The sequence below is a fragment of the Pongo abelii genome, chromosome 11, assembly GCF_028885655.2.
Source record: "Pongo abelii isolate AG06213 chromosome 11, NHGRI_mPonAbe1-v2.0_pri, whole genome shotgun sequence".
Classification (NCBI taxonomy): Eukaryota; Metazoa; Chordata; class Mammalia; order Primates; family Hominidae; genus Pongo; species Pongo abelii.
This window is the reverse complement of record NC_071996.2, coordinates 141,532,348-141,556,676: the sequence shown is the minus strand read 5'-3', so window position 1 is coordinate 141,556,676 and position 24,329 is coordinate 141,532,348. Positions and strand designations below refer to the sequence as shown.

At 41.0% G+C, this 24,329-nt stretch overlaps 1 protein-coding gene across 5 annotated transcripts in view; it reads right to left on the bottom strand.

Annotated features, from left to right (window-relative positions):
* Nucleotides 1-24,329, bottom strand: part of UBE2F (ubiquitin conjugating enzyme E2 F (putative)) — a 75,154-nt gene that overhangs the window by 35,784 nt on the left and 15,041 nt on the right. For 3 of the 5 annotated variants that reach the window (XM_024243630.3, XM_024243632.3, XM_009238314.4), the window contains 2 exons: nt 18,468-18,497; nt 11,813-11,878 (listed from right to left, as the gene is read on the bottom strand). In XM_024243630.3, coding sequence (XP_024099398.1) covers nt 11,813-11,878; nt 18,468-18,497 — 96 coding nt within the window. The remainder of the gene's footprint in view (nt 1-11,812; nt 11,879-18,467; nt 18,498-24,329) is intronic. The other 2 variants (XM_063713191.1, XM_054550062.2) reach the window with 1 other exon arrangement.

The window sequence follows — 24,329 nt, the reverse complement described above, 5'->3', positions numbered from 1 at the left end:
TTGTACTCCAGCCTGGGAAACAAGAACGAAACTCTTTCTCAAAAAAAAAAAAAAAAAAGGAACAAGCCAAGGATGTCCCTCTTACCACTTCTATACATGATTGTACTGGAAGTCTTAGACAAGAAAGTAAAGCAAGAAGAGGAAACAGAAGGATACAGACTGAAAGGGAGAGATAAAATTGTCTTTATGCACAGATGGCATGATAGTTTACATAGGAAAATCTACAGAATCCACAATACAACTACTACAATGAAAAGCAGGTTTATCAAGGTTGTAGGACACAAGGTCACTACACAAAAATCAGCTGTATGTTTATGTACTAGCAACAGAAAACTGAAATGGAGATATAAACCATGTTCATGGATTAGAAGATGTGATAATTAAGATGACAATTGATATGGTTTGGACGTGTGTCCCCTCCAAATCTCATGTTGAAATGTGATGCCCATTGTTTATTTGAGGTGGGGTCTGGTGGGAGGTGTCTGGGTGATGGGGCAGATCCCTTATGAATGGCTTAGTGCCATGGTAATTAGTGAGTTTTTACTGTTAGTTCATGCAAGAGTTGGTTGTTTAAAAGAGTCTGCATCTCTTTTGCTCCCTCTCTCACCATGTGATACGCCGGCTCCACTTTGCCTTCCGCTAGGATTATAAGCTTCCTGATGCCCTCACTAGAGGCAGATGCCAGCACCATGCTTCCTACACAGCCTGCGGAACCATAAGCCAAAATTGGCCTCTTTTCTTTACAAATTACCTGGCCTCAGGTATTTCTTTATAGCAATGCAAATAAACGAACACAGCAATTCTCCCCAAATTGATTTACATTAGAGTCAATGTAGTCCTAATCAAAATCTCAGCAAGTTTTTTGCCAAATTTGACAGGCTGATTCTAAAGTGTATGTGGAAAAGTAAAGGAACAAAAATCACCAAAATAATTTTGAAAAAGTAGAAAAATGTTGAAGGAGTCAGAGGTCACATGATGGGATTTCAAGACTTACTATAAAGCCATAATAATCAAGCAGTGGTATTTGTACAAGTGTAGATGTACAGAACAATGGAATGGAACAGAGTCCAGAAGCAGACCCACACACATAGAGTCATGTAATGTCAACAAAGGTGCCAAGGTAAGTCAATGGGAAAAACCCTCTTCAACAAATGGTGCTAGAAATGGACAATGCAAAAAGAGATAGAGAAAAAAAAAACCAGAAAACTACACTCTTCTCTTGTATAATATGTGAAAATTAACTCAAACTGGATCACAGACCTAACTGTAAAACCTAGAGCTATAAAACTTCGGCTTTTAAAAAAATAAGGCTGGGCATGGTGGCTCCTGCCTGTAATCCCAGTACTTTGGGAGGCCAAAAGTTGGCTGATCACTTGAGCCCAAGAGTCAAGACTAGCTTGCGCAACATGGCGAAACCCTGTCTCTACAAAAAATACAAAAATCAGCCAAGTGTGGCAGCATGTTCCTGTGGTCCCAGCTACCTCAGGAGGCTGAGGCAGAAGGATAACTTGAGCCCAGGAGGTGGAGGTTACAGTGAGCCATGATCGTGCCACTGCATTCCAGCTGGGGCAACAGAGCAAGACCCTGTCTCAAAAAAATAAAATAATTTTAAAAATAAGAGAAAAAATCTTTGTATTTCTTAGACAAAGATTTCTTAGGACACAACAATCACAAACTATTCTTACTAGTTTTGCATTGCTGCTATAATAAATTTCCACAAACTCTGTGCCTTGAACAATACAAATTTATTATCTTCTGGAGGCCAGAAGACCAAAATGAATCTCACTGGGCTAAGATCATGAAGTTGGCAAGGGGGCACTCCTTTCTGGATGCCCCAGAAAAGGCTGTCTCTTTGCACTACCAGCGGTCAGAAGCTGCCAGCATCCAGGGCTCATGGGCCCTTCCTCCACCTCCAGAGGCAGCAGTGGCAGGTGAGTCTTTCTGCCAGTGCCTCACCTGCTTCCTGCTTCCATTGTCACATCACCTTCTCTGGCTCTAACTGCTTCTCTCTCCCTTTCCACTTTAAGGATCCCTGTAATTACACTGGGTCCACCTAGAAACTCCAGGACAATCTCCCTCCCTTAAGATCAGATGACTAGCAATCTTAATTTATCTGCAACTCTAATTCCCTTTTGCCATGTAACATAACACATTCAACAGCTTCCAGGAATTAAGACATGGACATCTGTTAGGGCCATTATTCTGCCAACCACATTACCACAAAGAAAACAATCATAAGTTGGATATCCCCAAATGAATTTAAAATACATGGTCTTTAAAAGACAGTATTAAGGAAATAAAGACGAGCCATAGACTAGGAAAAAACATTTATAAAGCACATCTGATAAAAGACATATCTAGGGTAAGGAACTCTTGAAATCCCACAATAAGAAAAAAAAACTTATTTTTTTTTAAATGAGCAAAACAGTTGAGCAGACGCATCTCCAAAAAAGAGACAGTTATTAAGAAAATGCAAATTAATACCACAATTAAATACCACCATGTAACCATTACCATGAGTAAAGTTTTTTAAACTAAATGCTGGTGAAAATACAGAGCAACTAGAATCCTCATACAGTGCTGGTGGGAACACAAAATAGTACAGCTACTTGGAAAAAACAATTTTGTAGTTTCTTATAATTTAAGAAAACTGAGAGCAACTCAAATGTCTACCATTTGATGAATGGATAATCAAACTGTGGTACACCCATACAACTGAAATAACAATAAACACAACAACGTGGATGAATGTCAAAAGCATTACACTTAAGTGGGAGAAGCCACATACAAAATGTTGCATACTGTTTGGGTTCATTTAAATAATATCCTGGTAAAGGGAAAACTATAGGGAAAGAAATCAGGTCGATGACTGCAAGGGGCTGGGGATGGAGAGAGGATCTACAAAGTGGATCCAGGCAACTTTTTGAGGTGATGGAAACTTCCTGTATCTTAATTGCAGCAGTGGTTATGTGAGTGCGTAGGTCTGTCAAAAGGCAGAGAGCTGTCTACCTAAGAATGGTAAACTTACTGTATGTAAATTATAGCTCACTAAACATGATTCTTAAAAAAGATAAAAAGCCTGTGCCACATAAAAGACACCATCAGGTGGAATGGGAAACTTAAAGAGTGGTGGTAATTTTTTAAATACCAAAAAACTTAAGATTTAAATACTATGTCATTTTTGGAGATTTTATACACACTATATACATTTTTACTGGAGACCACCAGAATCTGTTTTTGCCCATGGAAATGAATGGTTTTTAAAACAATTCATATCATACTCACTTCAGGAAGCCTGAGCATCCCACGAGAGAATCTGACTTGGAGTTACGTTTAAGGCAGGGGACAGACCAGTGTGAGAACAGATCTGGTGTCTCTGTATCAGATGATGGGGTGGCCTACTCAGTAGGCGCAGTAAGCAAAGAAGCATCACACCAGCCAAATTCTTGGAAGGAGCAAGGAGAGAGCAGTGAATGTTCTCCTGATGAAAGTTAAGAGAATGCTTTGGCAGATAACTGACATTTTAAGAGCTCATATCACATTTCTATTCTACATCGCAAGAAAATTGGCATCTGTATTTTTAAGATTATTTGAAAGAAAAGATTCTACCAAAAAAAAAAAAAAAACACTGTGCTTCTTCAAATTTATCCCCCTTATAATGTTTATCTCCATACTAAAATTAAAAATCAAGCTAGAAAGAAACAGGGATGAGAGTATAAATTTTATGTGTCTGAAACCTTTACATATTAACAATAAACTACATGTAAACTACTACATGGTCAGGATGTTGGTCAAGGCAATAGGTCTCCTCCGGTGCTCTACTCCATTTCCTTATCTTCTTACATGTCCATGACTATTTAAATGTTGTTCCAAAACATTCATGCGTCAGCCGGGCATGGTGGCTCACGCCTTTAATCCCAGCACTTTGGGAGGCCAAGGCAGATGGATCACTTGAGGTCAGGAGTTCGAGACCAGCCTGGCCAACATGGGGAAACCCTGTCTCTACTAAAAATAAAATAAATAAATAAATAAAATAAAAATTAGCCAGGCATGGTGGTGCACACCTGTAATCCCAGCTACTCAGGAGGCTGAGACAGGAGAATCGCTTGAACCCAGGAGGTGGAGAACGCAGTGAGTCAAGATCGTACCACTGCACTCCAGCCTGGGTGATGGAGTGAGATTCCTTCTCAAAAAAACAAAAAAACAAAATGTTCATGCATGGAACCAACTCGGGTTTCAGGTTTACCAACTGTAATTCTTTGCTCAAAAATTGGAATATTCTGGCCAGGTGCAGCGGCTCATGCCTGTAATCCCAGCACTTTGGGAGGCCGAGGCAGGAAGATCACCAGAGGTCAGGAGTTCGAGACCAGCCTGGCCAACATAGTGAAACCTCGTCTTTACTAAAAATATAAAAATTATCTGGGTGTGGTGGCACATGCCTGTAATCCCAGCTACTCGGTAGCCTCAGGCAGGAGAATCGCTTGAACCTGGGAGGCAGAGGTTGCAGTGAGCTGAGATTGTGCCACTGCACTCCAGCCTGGGCAACAGAGCGAAACTCTGTCTCAAAAAAAAAAAAAAAAAAAAAAATTGGGATATTCCTTTATTACACATTCAGAAACTTCTCCTTCTATAGCTCCAAAGCTCTGAAACAAACCAAACATGATGGGGATAGCAGATAAATCCACTAAATGTTTATGACTCAATGTAAGCTGCACGTTCATTATCATGTATCAGGGAGTTTTTATAAATTAAAATTTCAAAATAAGAAAACATCAATAATCTAATGACTGATACATTCTTTTTTGTTTTGTTTTGTTTTTTGTTTTTTGTTGAGATGGAGTCTTGCTCTGTCACCCAGGCTGGAGTGCAGTGGCGCAATCTCAGCTCACTGCAAGCTCCGCCTCCCGGGTTCACGCCTTTCTCCTGCCTCAGCCTCCCAAGTAGCTGGGACTACAGGCGCCCACCACCGCACTCTGCTAATTTTGTTTTGTATTTTTAGGAGAGACGGGGTTTCACCATGTTAGCAAGGATGGTCTCGATCTCTTGACCTCGTGATCCGCCCGCCTCGGCCTCCCAAAGTGCTGGGATTACAGGCATGAGCCACTGGGCCCGGCCTAATGACTGATACATTCTAAAACAAATTTAGAGGAATACACACATAACTATATAAGATTTATAATCTAGCTATAGAAGTCTCTAATCAGAATTTTTTCTATATGTAATATCAATAAAAACCCTTTAAAAAAAATCACATATCTGATAAAGGATTCATATCAAGGTATATAAGGAAAGCTTGCAACTTAATAAGACAATCAGGCTTGGCGTGGTGGCTCACGCCTGTACTCCCAGCACTTTAGGAGGCTGAGGTGGGCAGATCACCTGAGGTGGGGAGTTCGAGACCAGCCTGACCAACATGGAGAAACCTTGTCTTTACTAAAAATACAAAATTAGCCGGGCGTGGTGGCGCATGCCTGTAATCCCAGCTACTTGGGAGGCTGAGGCAGGAGAATCGCTTGAACCAGGAAGCGGAGGTTGCAGTGAGCCGAGATTGCACCATTGCACTCCAGCCTGGGCAACAAGAGTGAAACTTGATCTCAAAAAAAAAAAAAAAAAAAAAAAGACAATCAATCATATTTTTAAATGGGCAAAATATTTGAAGACTCACTTGAACAAAGAAGATATACAGGTAGCAAACAAGCAAATGATAAGATCACCATCACCAGTCATTAGGGAAATGCAAGTTAAAGTTATAATGAGATATACACCTACTAGAATGGCTAAAATTGAAAAGAATGACAATACCAGTTGTTGGTAAGAATATAGAGAAACTGGAATTCTCATTCATTGCTAGTAGGAATGCAAAACTTTGGAAAACTTAATGGTGGTGGTTTTATAAAGTTAAACTTACTCTTACCACATGGCCCAGTAATTCAACTGCTTTGTATTTACCCAGAAGAAATAAAAACATACTGGCAAATGAAGACCTGCACATAAAAATTTTTAACAGCTTCAGGTATAATAGCCCCAAAGTGGAAACAACACAAAGGTTTGTCCACTGGTCAACAGGTAAATAAACTGGTATGCGTCCATACAACAGAATACAATTCAACAATACAAAATACAGAATACTGATTAACAACATGGGTGAAACTCAAAAACATTACGTTAAGTAAAAGAATGTAACTTATATCTCAATCAACATTACTTTTAAAAACACTAAAATAGATATATACACACCAATGATCTAGATTCTACTTCAAGAAGCTAGAAAAAGTAAAGTAAAACCAAAGTATTAGGAAGGAAATAACAAAGAGCAGAAATAAATGAAATGGGCAAACAATTGAGAAAAAAGTTCTTTGCAAAAATCAACTGCATAAACCTTTAGCTAACATGATCAAGAAAAATGAGAAGCCACAAATTACTGTATCAGTAATGAAAAAGGAGACATCAATATAAGTCTTACAGATATTAGTAGGCTAGTAAGAATATTCTGGGCTGGGCGCAGTGGCTCACACTTGTAATACCAGCATTTTGGGAGGCCAAGGCGGGTGGATCACGAGGTCAGGAGATAGAGACCAGCCTGGCCAACATCATGAAACCTGTCTCTACTAAAAATATAAAAATTAGCTGGGTATGGTGGTGTACACTTGTAATCCCAGCTACTCGGGAGGCTGAGGCAGGAGAATCGCTTGAACCTGGGAGGTGGAGGTTGCAGTGAGCTGAGATCGCACCACTGCACTCCAGCCTAGGCGACACAGCGAGACTCCGTCTCAAAAAAAAAAAAAAGAACAACATCAAAATACTTCCATCTATGAATTTCAAAATAAGTACTATATAAAGCTATGACAATTAAAACAGTGTGGTACGCGCCTAAGGGTAAACACAGACCAATGGAACAGAATCAAGTCAAAAAAGCAGAACTACACATATACAGTCAATGCTTTTTGGTCAAGGTATCAAGGTAATTCAATGAAGAAAGGAAAGTCTTTTCATTGAAACAGCTGGATATCTATAAAGTAAATCTGAACCTCTGTCTTACTCCATATACAAAAATCAATTCAAGATGGATGATGGACCTTAACATAAAACCTACAATCCTAAAGCTTCTAGGAAAAAAACCTCGGGTAAGCAAAAATTTCTGGACAGGACATAAAAGGCACAAACTATTAAAAAACTGATAAACTGCACATCATAAAAATTAAAATTTCAGCCAGATGTGGTGGCTCATGCCAGTAATCTCAGCACTTTGGGAGGCCAGGGTGGGCGGATCACTTGAGGCCAAGAGTTTGAGACCATCCTGGGCAACACAGCAAAACCCCGTCTCTACTAAAACTACAATGGGTGAAACTCAAAAACATCACATTAAATAAAAGAGGCTGAGGCCTGGGAATCGCCTGAATCCGGGAGGCAGAGATTTCAGTGAGGTGAAGTTGCACCACTGCACTCCAGCCTGGGTGACAGAGCAAGACTCTGTCTCAAAAAAAAAAAAAAAATTCCTCCTCAACAAAAGACAGCATTTTTAAAAATGAGCAGAAAAGTCAGAGAACGGGAGAAAATATTTGCAGCTCACGCATCTGACAAAAGACTTGTATTCAGACCACAGCACAAAATAAAAAGATTTTTTAGGGCAAAAGACTGGGGCACTTCAGAAAGGACGATGTATAAATGGCCCGTAAATACATGAAAAGACACTCTACATCATCTGTCACTGGGAAATGCAAATAAAAACCCCAATGATATACCATTTCACACCCAAATGTTGATATATGTGTAGAACAATGGAAACTTCTCATACAGTGCTGGTCAGTGTATGGCACAGCCACAGTGGAAAGTTTCTTAAAAGGTTAAACATGTTATCTTTCCCATGACTCAGAAATTCCACTCTTAGGTAGAATTAAAGAGAAAGGAAAACTATGAACACGAAAAGCTTGTAAAAAAAAAAAAAAAAAAAAGCTCACAGCAGTCAAACCTCATAGCTTTTGGTTTATTGATACTAGCCAAAACCTAGAAACTACTCAAATGTCTATCACTAGGAAGATAAATTATGGCATATTCATTAAAATTCCATAAAAAGGGAATAAACTACTGATTCACACAACATGTGTAAATTTAAAACTATGTTAAGTGAAAGAAGTCAGAGACAAAGAGTACATATATAAGATTCCATTTACATATAAAAAATTCAAGAACAAGCAAAACTAATTTATGGAAATATAAATCAGAAAGGAATTTTGGATGGTGGTGTGGGGGGCAAGGAACAGGCTGCAAAGAGGCAGAAAGAAACTTTGGGAATGATGGAAATGTTTTTCATCTTTATTGGGGTTATGGTTACATATGTGTATACATTCTCCAAATGTAAGCTATACATTTCAAATTAGTACATTTTATTGTTTATAATTTTATACTTCAGTAAAACTGATTTTAAAAATTTAAATTTAAATTTTAAAAATTGTCATTGTTACTTAAACCCATGTTCCCGTCAGCCTAAAACCATCACCACCATCACAGCAGGGCAGGCTGAGGTGACCTCCATCAACATGTCAGTCAGGCCACTCACTGAACAGGTCCAGTTTTTCAAACTGTCCCACTAACTTCCCAGAAGCCTCCATGGGATATTTCAGGCTATCTTTTAAGTTTTTGTTTTGTTTCATTTCACTTATTACTACTTTTTCTTGTTTTGTGAGATGATGTGGACACTTTTTTTCTAAATTCGGTCCCTTTCTTTTCCCCATCACCAAATTACATTTCCATGTTTTTCTCTAAAGAGTGTATTTATTCCCAAGCATGAGCAACCATTCCAAAAACAAACAAAACTATCAAAATGTTAGCAAGTGTGAACAGGAGCCAGATAAAGAGGTGTGAGCTGAAAATGCAGACGCAATTCTTCCACTCTTGACCATTCTAACCCTCAGATCATAGATTTTAGTGAGTTTTCAGCCCTAGCTCCAGGATTACTGGCTACAAATAAGTCCATTTCAAAATCATTTTATTTCATATATTGTTAAAACTTTACAACTTAGACATATCACTGTAATTTGTTTTCAATATGAGGAGGAGCATGATTCTAAAATTTTTTTTAAAAACCATGATATGAGGCAAGTTTTTCCGGCTGGCATATCTCGGCCACACTTCTCTTAATAATCAAAGGGCAGGCATCACCACAGCTTTCTAATTCACAGACATCACAAAATAAGGGCATATACACAGTATCTAAAAAGCATGCCATGCACAGCTCAATGTTAATGTCCCTGAAGTACACTTATTAAAAATATGAATGTTCAGGCATTAAGTATTTACAGGTACCAAGACACAAGTTACTTTTTATTTATTTATTTATTTATTTTGAGACAGCTGTCGCTCAGGCTGGAGTGCACTGGGCCGATCTCAGCTCATTGCAACCTCTACCTCCTGGGTTCAAGCAATTCTCCTGCCTCAGCCTCCTGAGTAGCTGGGATTACAGGCACGCACCACCACCACGCCGGGCTAATTTTTTTGTATGTTTAGTAGAAATGAGGTTTCACTATGTTGGCCAGGCTGGTCTCGAACTCCTGACCTCAAATGATCCACCCACCTGGGCCTCCCAAAGTGCCGGAATTACAGGCATGAGCCACCGGGCCCAGCCACAAGTTACTTTTTAATCTGATGGAACAATGAATACAAAAACTGTAACAACTATGCTCCATTTTCAAGGACAATTCTAAGACCAACATCAAAGATGCTGTCATATACACAATAATCACAACGTTAAAGTGATTCAGTAAAAAATTTCAGTAAAAAAATAAGGGGGGCTGGGCGCAGTGGCTCACGCCTGTAATCCCAGCACTTTGGGAAGCCGAGGCTGGCAGATCACCTGAGGTTAGGCGTTTGAGACTAGCCTGGCCAACACAGTGAAATCCCATCTCTACTAAAAATACAAAAATTAGCTGGGCATGGTGGCACATGCCTGTAATCCCAGCTACTCAGGAGGCTGAGGCAGGAGAATCACTTGAACCCGGGAGGCGAAGGTTGCAGTGAGCCCGAGATTGCGCCACCGCACTCCAGCCTCGGTGGCAGGGTGAGACTTGGTCTCAAAAAAAAAAAGGCGGAGGGGAAGCGGAGAAGCAGCATTTATCCATACTTGTCAGAAACCCAATCACATGACAATAAAGAGCCTGGAAAAATCAACAAACATCTTTGAGTGGCCAAGGACCACAAAGCCCATGCTTGGGATGGGCAGAGCTACAGAATCCCTGATAGCCATTGAAAATGCCCTAGAAAGGCAGATGAAAGAAAATATTTTACTATAAACACACAAGTCTGAAATTAGGAAACAGAGAACCAATCTTAATCACTACAATGATTTCTAAGAACACCCTACATTACTTAACAGAATAGTAAATGATGTCCCCGTAACAGCGACTTTGAGTCACCAAGAAAGCATTAGAGTGTGCTCAATACCTCTCGTCAAAAACAGCACAATATGCAATGTGTTTTAGGAAGGCAGCCAAAGGATCGTTAGAGTTTTCATCATTTCACAGTTTAAAGCCCTTCACTACATTTATCTATAGATGTCAGGCATGTGGAACACTCTGCTTTCTAACGATGGTGTTCTATGTGGCATAAAGTACAGCTAATAGAAAAAACAAGAAAAAAGAAAAAAAAAATCTAATGATGATGTTCTAGCACTAACTCCTACACCCAAGTTCTCTCCTTATCTTAGAAGGGTCAGTAGCAGACTGATTTACACTCCCAGAACCCCCAAGTCCTCTCCTTATCTTAGAAGGATCAGTAGCAGACTGATTTACACTCCCAGAGCCCTTCGTGGGACCATCACACAGATAAAATGGAATGTTTTTTAAGTTTTCAAGCATATTTTGATATTTTGAAACCAGGATTTCTTGTGCTATTATTATCAAACATCTTCCACAGAAAAAGCCCATCCTACCTACAGAGAGACAAGGCCGGGACTTATTTGTGGGTTCATTGCCACCTACCAAAATCCTGTATTCTTTTCCACATTTTAATTAGCTAGTGACTAATAATTCTCAGTTTCTCACTACCTTTCCATCCCCCAAATAAAATAACACCCTATATTTCCACCACCAAACATCCTTCCCTCTTGCTAATTCCCCACAACAGCATCGACCGGTTGCCACCCACTGTCCAACATAAACACCAGTGGGTTGTGAAGTGTGGGAATCTGCAGCTCTTGGAGCTGCACTGTAACTAGAAAATATACAAGTCCTCCTCTTGCTGTCTACTTTGACCAAGAAGAAATATGTTGCCATGCTGGGGCAGCTTAGGGATTAGACACTTATCAGTCTTACTGAGGACAGCTGGTAATCTTCTGTCTGCTTCTGTGTGCCAGACCCTGGGCTTAAGTGCTTTACCCACACTATCTGTTTAATCCTCACAACTGTCCTATGAGATAGGTCCTATTTGATCCCACTTTGTAGATAGGCAGGCTGTGGCTAAAAGGTTAAGCAACTTAACCAAGGTCACACTATTCCTACGTAAGGGAAAAGGATTGGAACCCACTTATGACTTCAGAGCCCACACTCTTCACTATACACCAACTGCTTCAGCTGTCATTAGCTTTAGTTACATTTATACATCATTATTGAGAGTGTAAACTGAATGCCTCAAATTCACTTTAATATGCTTTATTTCATTCACTATGAAGTATATATCTTATCTTCATATGAAATTGTTATTAATGTGTTAATTTTTTAAAAGCTAGAGGACAAACCAAAGCAAAGATTACAGGTTTGGGCAGCCTTTATCATTTGCTGTTTGAAATCACTTTAATACTTAAGTTATGTAAGAATATTACCTGGGGTTACTGTTAGCTGAAAACAATGAAGCTTGTTTGGATCAGGAAAATGCACTTTACATGTACCTGCAAAAGAAACAGCACATCAGGAAGGTCTGGCAGTGAGCAGCAGTCCACATGTTGAGGCTAACCTTTGAACACATGTAAAGTTAGCGGTGCTACAGGGATTCGTATGGTTTACGGAAAGCTGGTAGATCTCCCTCACTATTTGTCTGATAATAATCGTGCCAATACTCTAAAATTGCAAACCAATGGTTTCTGTCATGTGCTTTTCTCCTTACAGTCTTTTACTAGTTAATTCCAAATAGAGATGTTTTCCTTCAACCTTTAAGTGGTCACTAAACCATTTATTTCAAGAATGATGCTACTGTACTTTGACAAGAAGAAACCATATCTCAGGGAGATTAATATATGCAGGCAAAGGCTAACTAAACACGAAAAAACCAGGAAAGAGCCCAGGTCAACTCTGTTGCCCTAGGACCACAGACATTCAGTCACCATGGTAAATGGAAGTTCTTTATAAAGAAGGGTGCTGGCCGGGCTTGGTGGCTTATGCCTGTAATCTCAGCTACTAGGGAGGCTGAGGCAGGAGAATCGCTTGAACCCAGGAGATGCAGGTTGCAGTGAGCCAAGATCGCACCATTGCACTCCAGCTTGGGCAACAAGAGTGAAACTCTGCCTCAAAAAAAAGAAGAGTGCGCCCACGACTTAGCTCCCACCCAGCCAGAGTTTACCATAATATTTTGTCTTTTTAAAAAATACCTTTACTACCTAAGTGGTAAATCAACTTGCTTTATTGGTAAAATAATGCTCTATAGACCCAGATGGAAATGTTCTGTGCCCACTGGTCCAAATCATAAGAGGCCTGAATCAGGACAAAGTGTTCCCCTGGGAGAGAAGCCACTGGCTGCTGGTGCAGGCCAGGGAAGTTGATTGTATCCCACCCATCTCCTTCAAACAAATGACACACAGCTAATTACCCACTGGAAAAATACCCAAGGAATATGGAAGGAATATATATAGAAATTTTCTACATCTATAAAATCAAAAAATACTATGCTAAACTTTTTTTTAGACAGGGTCTCACTCTGTTGCCTGGACTGGAGGACAGTGGCATGATTCCAGCTCACTGCAACCTTTGCCTCCAAGGCTCAGGTGATCCTCCCACCTCAGCCTCTTGAGTAGCAGGGACTACAGGTGCACACCACCACACCTGCCTAATTTTTGTATCTTTTGTAGAGACAGGTTTTCACCATGTTACCCAGGCTAGTCTTGAACTCCCATGCTCAAGTGATCCACTCACCTTGGCCTCTGTAAGTGCTAGGATTACAGGCATGGGCCACCACACCAGGCCTATGCTAAACTTCTCAGTTCACCACTGGTGGTGAACTAAACATGGAAAAACCTAGGTCAAATTTCTACTCTGTTCTCCTAGCACCACAGACATCCACAGTCACCACAGCAAATGGAAGTTAAAAAGAAGAGTGCTGGCCAGGCATGGTGGATCACGTCTGTAATCCCAGAAGTTTGGGAGGCCAAGGCAGGAGGTTCATGAGGTCAGTAGTTTGAGACCAGCCTGGCCAACATGGTGAAACCCCGTCTCTACCAAAAATACAAAAATTAGCTGGGCAAGGTGGCGGGCGCCTGTAGTCCCAGCTACTTGGGAGGCTGAGGCAGGAGAATTGCCTGAACCCGGGAGGCAGAGGTTGCAGTGAGCTGAGATCACACCACTGCCCTCCAGCCTGGGCAACAAAGTGAGACTCTGTCTAAAAAAAAAAAAAAAAAAAAAAAAAAGTGCTGCCCAGGAGTTAGCTCCCACCCAGAATTTACTACGATATTTTGTCTAAGTTTTTAAAGTTTTTTTAGAAGACTTTTAAAAAATGTGTTTAAAGTTTTCTTACAAGTTCCACCAAAAGTATTTGCTTAGTTTGACAATGATAAAAATTTTTATCGAAAACAGGACAATTCAAATTTCTACTCAGAGGTGACCTTAGAGACGATCTAGTCCAACGTCCTCAATTAGGAGACATAAGTAGAAGGTCCAGAGAGGTTTGGTGACTAGCCCAAGATCATACAGGTTATCAACAGAAGCAAGGTTAATTCCTACATTAATAACTAGTTCATGACTCCTTCCCCTACCTCATGCCTCATTTCCTTTCAGTACTTAATGACCATGTTAAGACATGGGACACCTGTATATACAAACAACAAATAACACAGGACTGTTTGTGGGGTTTCCTTTCCAGAGTGAAAACTGTCTAGAAAAGCAAGAAGCAGTCTTAGAGATAACAATGTCACAGTCCTTACTTGAGAAATAAAGAAACTGGAGCCAAAGAGTTCAAGACTTTCCCCAAAATTACACATTTAGAACTATGTGTGAAATACTTAAAATGGGCTTTATTCTTCCTAATCTTAACTTGCAAAGATAAATGCCATCCTTCTAGTGAGTTCTAAGTAACAAAAACATATAATTCTGACTTGGGAAATGTTTCAATGATTCACTGAAGTTGGCATCATGTATTTGTTTTTAATACCTGGCATTCTCCTTTGTTTTAACAGACAGATGCGGAAATCAATAGCTCCAAAAAAGCTGGCCCATCAAGAATAAAGAAATTATTGGCCGGTCGCAGTGGCTCATGCCTGTAATCCTAGCACTTTGGGAGGCCAAGGCGGGTGGATCACCAGAGGTTAGGAGTTCAAGACTAGCCTGGCCAACATGGTAAAACCCCCTCTCTACTAAAAATACAAAAAATTAGCCGGGTGTGATGGCGCATGCCTGTAATCCCAGCTGAGGGGCAGGCTGAGGCAGGAGAACTGCTTGAACCCGGGGGGCAGAGGTGGCAGTGAGCCGAGATTGTGCCACTTCACTCCAGCCTGGGTGAAAGAACATGACTCTGTCTCAAAAAAAAAAAGAAATTATCAAAGTGGATTAAAAACCAATAAAACTATGCCAGGCGCAGTGGCTCACGCCTGTAATCCTGACAAAACCCCGTCTCCACTAAAAATACAAAAAGCAAGACTCTGACTCAAAAAAAAAAAGAAAGAAAAGAAAAGAAAGGTTAAGTTCTAAAAAAAAAAAAAAGTTAACAGGTTTTCGTTCTAGTTCAATGCACTAATGCACTAGAATTAAGCTTTTTATCTACATGTAGGCATGCACTATCTGAGCCTCTAATATTTCAGTCTATCTGAAAGAAACATTTTAAATTTTTTTGCAGAGAAACCGCTACAAACTTGCATGTACGGAGCTCCAAACTAGTTCTGAATAGTTACTAAGTGGTACTGATACAAGGCAAGTTATTTTGTTTGCCTTTGTAAATATTTTAGAAAGATAATAAATAGATAGTAAAGGGTTATTCATTGGTGGCTTCTTGTTTTCTCTTTAGAATAATGAGACATACTTTTGGAAAGCACGGCTTACTTGAATAAAATGATATAATTTCCCCTCTTTCATTAGGAGAGAAGGTAGGGAGAAAGAACGAAAGAAGGGGCAGGGAGCATGCTGTCTTTTTGTCTGACACCACAGCCATAGGGCTGGGAAGACGTGCCATGCTTCTTTCAAACCTAAGGTATGCAGTTACAATCCTGATTTGAAAGCCAGTCATAAAATTTTCTTGTTTTTAAAGTACACTCTATGGGTTAAAAACCAACAATCTCTGTAAGATATGTATCACGGATGAAGGAACCATTTATAAGTGGGACCTTTTCTGTGGTTTTGGTTAAATGTCTACATGTGTTGGCCATGCACAGTGGCTCGTGCCTGTCATCTCAGCTCTTTGGGAGGCCAAGGTGGGAGGATCACTTGAGCCTAGGAGTTTGAGATCAGCCTGCGCAACACAGGAGACTCCATCTCTACAAAAAAATAATAATTATTTTATTTTACTTTTTTGAGACAGTCTCGCTCTGTCACCCAGGCTGGAGTGCAGTGGCGCTATCTTGGCTCACTGCAAGCTCCGCCTCCCGGGTTCACGCCATTCTTCTGCCTCAGCCTCCCGAGTAGCTGGGACTACAGGCGCCCACCACGACGCCTGGCTAATTTTTTGTATAAAAAATAATAATAATTTTAAAAAATTAGCTAGGCATGGTAGCATGCACCTGAGGTCTGAGGTCTCAGCTGCTCAGGAGGCTGAGGTGGGAAGATCATTTGAGCCCAGGAGGTTGAGACTGCAGTGAGCCACACTCATGCCACATTGTACTCCAATTTGGGCAACAAAGAGAGACCCTGTCTATTTAAAAAAAAAAAAAAAAAAAAAAAAAGTTTACATGTATATACAGGCTCAAGTTGGGGGCCTGTGGGAAGATAAGATGAGAGTGGAAAGCAGAGGGATTATTTTATTTTATTTTTATTAGGAAAATGTCCTAATAAAAGAGTATAACGAACCCATCCCCCAGCTTCAACATTTTGCCAATCTTGCTTGTCTATCCTGCCCCCACACAGTTATTTGTCTATTGTTTGTCTTCCTGTAGCATTTTAAAGCAAACCACTTCATCTGTAAATACTTCAGTGGATAGAAAGATAACTTTTTTTTCTTTTTGAGACAGTATCACTCCATCGCCCAGGAGTGCAGTGGCGCAATCTCAGCTCACTGCAACCTCCGCCTCCTGGGTTCAAGCAATTCTCTTGCCTCAGCCTCCTGAGCAGCTGGGATTACAGGTGCATACCATCACAACTGGCTAAATTTGTACTTTTAGTAGAGACAGGGTTTCATCACGTTGGCCAAGCTGGTCTCGAGCTCCTGAGCTCAAATGATCCACTCGCTTCAGCCTCCCAAAGTGTTGGGAATACAGGCGTGAGCCACTGCACCCAGCCAGAAAGATAACCTTTTAACAGAATCTCAAGATATTGCCTCATTTCCGAGTTGAAGAAAACTTTGAGGACCAGCAATCCAGTGTTTTTCAAAACACTTTCGACTGAGATCCACAGTAAGAAACATATTTTACATGACGACTCACTATACCTACCCATAAATTCTATATGTTGAAAATAATCTTTTGGCTGGGCGCGGTGGCTCACGCCTGTAATCCCAGCACTTTGGGAGGCCGAGGCAGGCGGATCACTTGAGCCCAAGAGTTTGAGACCAGCCTGCCCAACATGGCAAAAACCCATCTCTGCTAAAAATACAAAAATTAGCCTGGCGTGGTGGTGCGTGCCTGTGGTCCCAGCTACTCGGGAGGCTGAGGCGCAAGAATCACTTGAACCTAGGAGGCACAGGTTGCAGTGAACCGAGATCTCACCACTGCACTCCAGCCTGGGCGACAGAGTGAGACTCTGTCTTGAAAATAGTAATAATTTTTTAAGAAACATTACATACTTACCCTCTCAAACTGATTTCACAACCACGGAGAGGTTGCAACCCACCATTATCTTTCCTACTTCAGATGGAGGTTGGAATGGGCCCTGTCCTGCCCCATGTCAGAGATACCTCCACATCCAAACCTAAGTTCTCTCTAGCACTCACCCAAACCAGCAGACCCACTTATAAAATATTTCACCATCATCCACACACATCCTCAGCCCCAGAACTAATTTTAAAGGAAGTACGATAATAAAAAGTTGTAATTCTAAAGATACTAAAATGATCAAAGCTTTCAGGCTTTAATGATCTTTTGAAATAATCAAGTGTTTGGAAGATTAATGATAGAGAAAATATGACATATATTACAAAAGTGAACTGCCTGATAAATAGCTTTCCGAATGTACCATGCTCATGAGTGAAGACTGCATGCTGACCCTGTGTGTCTGGGGCAGAAACAATCAAGCAAGATGGACACCAACTGACAGCAAGGCAGTGCAGCCACCCCTCAAACATGTAGACAAGTTACAAATGAGAACTTTGCCAAAAAGCTGGTATCATCCCTAACAAAAGTGGAACTGTTATTGATTTCTATACTTTTCCACTCAAAGTGGATGTGGGACAGAACGCATCTGGAAAAGGCAAAAACCTAACCAAATGCACCTCTGCTATTCTAAGGAGAGATAGAAAGCACTCAGAAAGATGGCAGAACCTTGTTCTTTTTTTTTTTTTTTTTTTAAAGACAGAGTCTCATTCTGTCACCCAGGCTGCAGTGCAATGACGCAATCTTGGCTCACTGCAACCTCCGCCTCTTGGGTTCAAGCGACTCTAGTGCCTTAGCCTCCCGAGTAGCTGGGGCTACAGTGATGCAGCACCAGGCCCAGCTAATCCAACTTCTTTTTTTTTTTTTTGAGATGGAGTCTTGCTCTGTTCCCCAGGTTGGAGTGCAGTGGCCTGATCTCAGCTCACCGCAACCTCTGCCTCCCAGGTTCAAGTGATTCTCCTGCCTCAGCCTCCCAAGTAGCTGGAACTACAGGCATGTACCACCATGCTCAGCTAATTTTTGTATTTTTGGTAGAGACGGGGTTTCACCATGTTGGCCAGGCTGGTCTCGAACTCCTGACCTCAAGTGATCCAGCTGCTTCTGCCTCCCAAAGTGCTGAGACTAGCGGCATGAGCCACCATGCCTGGCCTACCTTGTTCTTATTAGACACTTGAAAAAATCCTACCTTTTCACAGAAAATTAAAATTCACTCCTAACATACATGAAAAATAGGCTTTTTACTATACAAGGTTATTAAAACAAAAAGTTTTCTTCATGCAATTATTTCACAGTACTTAGTGTTTGGGGATGCTATACTTACAAGGTAAATTAGCTTCAAGTTCTGCAACCTCTGTAGAAACAAAGAAATCATTATTAATATTAGTCAATTACTCCACATAAAATCACCAGTTCTAAATTGGCAATTTCCTCTAGAACACCGAATTTAAAAAAAAAAAAATGGATGAACTGAATAAAACCTGGTCTAAAGTTTAGACTTTAAGCCATTTAGCTGCTTTCGATATACAAAGTGACTTGCAGAATGCCAACAAATTCAGTCAAAAGTCCTTGAATATTCACTTTAATGTAAAAGAAAAACATTTTAAATTAACATAGAAATGACCTATAGGTAGCCAGTCACTACAGTGTTTTTAAAAGTGGTTCCAAGTACTGGAATGATTCCTCTCAAAATCTGATCTATATGCACCTTGTGTTTATGTCTGTTCCCAGTGCTGTCTTCCAGTTACTCCCTCATAGCTGCATTTCTTGGCCCCAGTCCTCTGCCCCAGGGCCTCAGACATTGCAGTCCCTCTTCTACGAGCCATTCTTTTGGTGTTTAAGCCCAGCACCCCCTCTGCAGGACAAAACTGCACCCCCCCGCCACAATCCTGCTCACCACTTCTATTCAACACAGTATTAGAAGTCTACACCAGAGGAATCAGACAAGAAAAACAAATAAAAGGCATCCAAACTAGAAAGAAAGAAAGAAAGAAAATTATCCCAGTTTCAGGTGACATGATCCTTTTTAGGTGCAGAAAGCCCTAAAGACTGCCCCCTCCTTCCCCGCACACACACCTACTTTAGAATAAAATGGTTGGGAATAAATTTAAGGAAATAGAAGATCTGTATACTGAAAACTGTAAAACATTGATGAGAGACATTAAAGAAGACACAAATAAATATATGGAAAGATATACTATGTTCATATATTTGAAGAATTAATATTGTTAAAATGTCCATACTACCCAAAGCGATCTACAGACTCAATGCAATCCCTATCAAAATTCCAATGGCATTTTTCACAGAAATTAAAAAAACAATTCTAAAATTTGTCTGGAATCACAAAACACCCTGAAAAACCAAAGCAGCTTGAGAAAGAACAAAGTTGTAAGCATCACACTTTCTGATTTCAAGCTACAGAAATCAAAATAGCACAGTACTGGCATAAAAACAGACACATAGAACAGAAAAGAGAGTCCAGAAGTAAACCTAAGCATATAAAAGTCAACTAATTTATGACATAGGTACCAAGAAAACACCATGGGGAAAGGATAGTTCCTTCAATAAATGGTGTTGGGAAAACTGGATATTCACATGCAAGGGAATAAAATTGGCTCCTTATCTTATACCATACATGAAAAATCAACTCAAAATGAACTAAAGACTTAAATGTAAGACCTGAAAGTATAAAACTCCTAGAAGAAAAGATAGGGAATAAGTTCCTTGACATGGGCCTTGGCAATGATTTTTTTGATATCACACCAAAAGCTCAGAGAAAAAAAGCAAAAATAAGCAAGTGGGATTACATCAAACTAAAAGGTTCTGTACAATAAAGGAAACAATCAGCAAAATAAAAAGGCAGCCTATGTGCCAGGCATGGTGGCTCACGCCTGTAATCCCAATACTTTGTGAGGTCAGGTGGGTAGATAGCTTGAGCCCAGGAGTTTAAAGACCTACCTGGGCAACATGGCAAAACCTTTTTTTTTTTAACAAAATACACACAAATTAATGGGGTGTGGTGGTACACACCTGTGTCCCAACTGCTCAAGATATTGAAGTGGGAGGATCACCTGAGCCTGGGAAGTCGAGGCTGCAGTGAGCCGGGACCACACCACTGCACTCTACACCACTCACTCTACGTGACAGAGTGAGACTCCATCTCAAAAAAAAAAAAAAAAAAAAAGAAAGAAAAGGTAGTCTATGAATTGGGAGAAAATATTTACAAATCATATATTAGATAAACAGATTAATATCTAAAATATATAAGGAAATCACACAACTCAGTAGCAAAAAAAAAACATTAAAAATGGGCAAAAAACATGAATAGACATAAAAATGGCCAACAGATATATGCAAAGGTGCTCAACATCACTGAACATCAGGGAAATACAAATCAAAATCATGAGAAATCACCTCACACCTGTCAGAATGGCTGCTATCAAAAAGAGAGATAAATGTTGGCAAGAAGGTGGAAAAAAGAGAACCCTTGTATACTGATAGCAGGGCTGTAAACTTGGTATAGCTGTTATGGAAAACAGTATGGAAGTTCCTCAAAAAATTAAAATTAGAACTACCATATCACCCAGCAATCCCACTCTGATTATCTACCCAGACAACAAAATCAGTATGTGGAACAGATACCTGTGCTTCCATATTCATTGGAGCATTATTCACAATAGGCAAAATATGGAAATAACCTAAGTGTCACTGACAACTGCATAAAGAAATTGTGGTACACACAGTATATATGTTGGAACATTGTTCGGCCTTAAAAAAGAGATCCTGTCATTTGCGACAACGTGGGTAAATCTAGACATTATGCTATATAAAATAAGCCAGACACACAAAGACAAATACTACATGATCTTACATATATGTAGAATCTAAAGTCAAAATGAAGAAACAGAAAATGATGGTGACGAGGGCATGGGAGTGGAGAAGGGGGCAGAATGGGGGGGATACAAAGTTACAGTTATATAGGATGAATAAGTCTAGAGATCTAAAGTACAGCATGATGACTATAGTTCATAATATTGTTTTATATGCTGGAAATTTGCCAACAGAGTAGATTCAGATGTTACCATTTTTAAAAAGGTAAACTATATGAGAAGATGAATATATTAATTCACCTGACTGTAGTAAACAACCTACTACTATGTTTATCAAAGCAGCATATTGGACCAGGCACTGTGGCTAATGCCTGTAATCCCAGTGCTTTGGGAGGCCGAGGCAGGAGGATTGCTTCAGGCCAGGAGTTTGAGACCAGCCTGGGCAACACAGTGAGACCATCATCTCTTTTTTTTTTGCCTTTTTCCACAACCTCCCAACCTCCTAAAACAAACAAACAAAAAGAGTCAGGCGTGGTGGTGCATGCCTGTAGTCCCAACTACTCAGGAGTCTGAGGTGGGAAGGTCACTTGAATCCAGGAGTTTGAGGTTATAATGAGCAATCATCGTCTCACTATGCTCCAGCCTGGGCAACAAAGTGAGACCCTGTCTCAAAAAAAAAAAAATCTTTTTGTTGTATACCTTAAATATTTACAATAAACAGCTAATTAATTAAAAACAAAAACCTGCAGTTTAGCAGGGCATGGGGAAGGGCACCCTCGGAAATAACTGACCCGGCAAAGTCCTCTGTGCCTCAGACAGAAAGTAGTGTGCTCTGGGGTCTTTGGGACAGGGAGATTCTCTCCAGCTGTGGGGACTGAGGAAAGAGGAAGTTTCTGAGTTGGGCTTTGGCAAGTAAGTAAAATTTAGTCCTGTAGACTTAGGGGAAAAGAAGAGTATTCCAAGCAGATAAATTAGCAATGTGCGAAAGCACAGTGCACGGAAAAGCACAGAAACCAGACAGCATCCAGTGTGGCCAGAACAAAGGTCCCAAAACAGCAGAGCACTGGGAAACAAAGTAGAAAAATAGAAACAGAAGCGTGGAGAGAGCCATTGGAGATTTCTGAACAGAAGTTTCTAATCTTTGCCTAAAGAGGACAACCTTAGAAAGGGCAAAGTGGAGGCCAAGTGACCTAAGAGATGGGCAGCAAGCACCTGGCAAAGGCAGAAAAGTGTGGGGGCTTCAGAGCAAACAGAATGGAGAGGTTCCAGCAACTGTGAGTGGGTGGAGGGGGTCAAAGATGGCACCCAGGGGTGATGTGCTGGGATGTGCCAGAAAGCCACAAGAGACAAAGAGGAGGAGTAGGGGAGGGGGAGGAAGAGGAGGAGTAGGGGAGGGGGAGGAAGAGGAGAACAAGGCTGGGGGCACAATGAGGGCAAAGGTGAGGGGTTTCTGCAAAGTGATGCAATGGCCAAGGAACAGGGAAAGTTACAGATGAGAAACATGCCAAAAAGCAGGACAGCCATCGGGAACGTGGTGATTCAGTGAAAGAGCACAGAGTGTCCAAGGGGAAAGGCCATTGGAAGAGGATCAGACCTTGCTGATTCGCATTCAAAACAGCAGGAAAGCAGGAAGAGAGATGGAACCCAGAGTACGAAGTGAAGAAGCAAATGTGTGGTCAAAATAGCTGCAGCACGATTCCTTTAATAAGTGAAGTGGGGAAAGGCGGCAAGGGGAAGGGGCAATGGAGGCCAGAATGCTCGCAAAGCTCACCACCGAGTGGAGGAATGAGAAGGCTAGCTGAGGGCTCTACTCCGAGGCTCAGGGTTCAGGAGACCTGCAGGCCTCTGATCTCAGCTATTTATATGCTACAACTAAGCACCTGTGTAGAGGCACATGGCCCATTAAATGCACTCATTCTAGGGCCCAGGTATATGGAATGGGTACCAAAGGTGAAGACAGACAGTGGAGGAGCTAGAGAAAGGGAGAGGCCCACCCACAGCCACTCCCTCTCAGGGCCAGGACATGTTCTGGCCAGGGCAAGCCTTCTCACACTGAGAAAAAGGGCAGATCTCTTCAGCGGAGCTGAGTGTGGGGAGAAGAGGAGAAACAGTTCACCCACTTGCCATGATTAGAAATAGAGCAAGTTCTGTGACTAAATACAACCTGGGAGCCTATCTTCCTGGCAGTCTTATGTGGTGGCCCCTACATTAAAAAATATTCCCTTGACTGGGTGTGGTGGCTCACATCTGTAATCCCAGCACTTTGGGAGGCTAAGGCAGGAGGATCGCTTGAAGCCAGGAGTTTCAGATCAGCTTGGGTAACATAGTGAGACTCTGTCGCTACAAAAACGTAAAATATATACATATATTTACTTAACAAAATATAATGATGGTGATCCCAGGAAAGGTTCACCATTATTCTTCTCATGCCCACACTGATACATAGCTGTCTTTCCAATGGGCCAGATTTTGCCCTTCCTTAGAGCAATGTGTGCGAAAGGCAGAGGACGGAGGAAGGCAACAGAACCTCGGACCACACCACCCAACACTGGTCACATCTGACACGTGTGACCTACACAGGTGAAGAGCAAATGAGTTGTTCATAGTGATCACTTTTAAATAAGGGTTACCTATATAATTAAACTTGATCTTAAAGCAAATACTAACATTTTATTCTGTATTATTTATATTTTGTTGATTAGAATTTACAAGAAACTGTTCTTGAGGGCCCTTCTTTTGAGAGATTGATGCTGGCCACTGGAATCCAGCTTTCCCTGGCATGACTCTGGCAGTGGCCCAAGACACCTCAGTAGAGGGTGATAACTCCTGTCATCCAGCTTTTCCTACGGGAATTTAGAAATGTGTCCAGACGGCATGGTAAGCGACTGTGGATTGCAAGCAGAGGGGCCAGCATGACAGAAGCAAAAGGTTCAAGAGGACAGTCTAGTGACAAGGGAAGAGGTGAGGTCTGGGCACAGACAGACAATGAGGAGTGAGGCCACTGACCAGTGCTAAGACTGTGATGTGGTAGGGCGGAAGGGTGGGAAGAAATGGGCAACAGAGCCAGGCCCCTTCTCCTACGGGGATAGGGGTGCGGGAGCAAGAGGCACTCAAGGGCCAGCAAAGTGACAGCCAGGAAGATGCCAGACAACACCTGATAAAGAAAGGAATGGAAGCCCTGGCTGCACATTCGTCACTCGGGGAGTGTTTTGCTGGTTTGACATTTGACAGCTTTGTCAGGGACCAATTTACATACTGTAAAATAGACCCATTTTAAGTAAACGATTCAATAAATTGTAGTAAATTTTGGAGCTATGTATCCATTACCACAATCTAGTACCTGCTGAGCTTTTAAA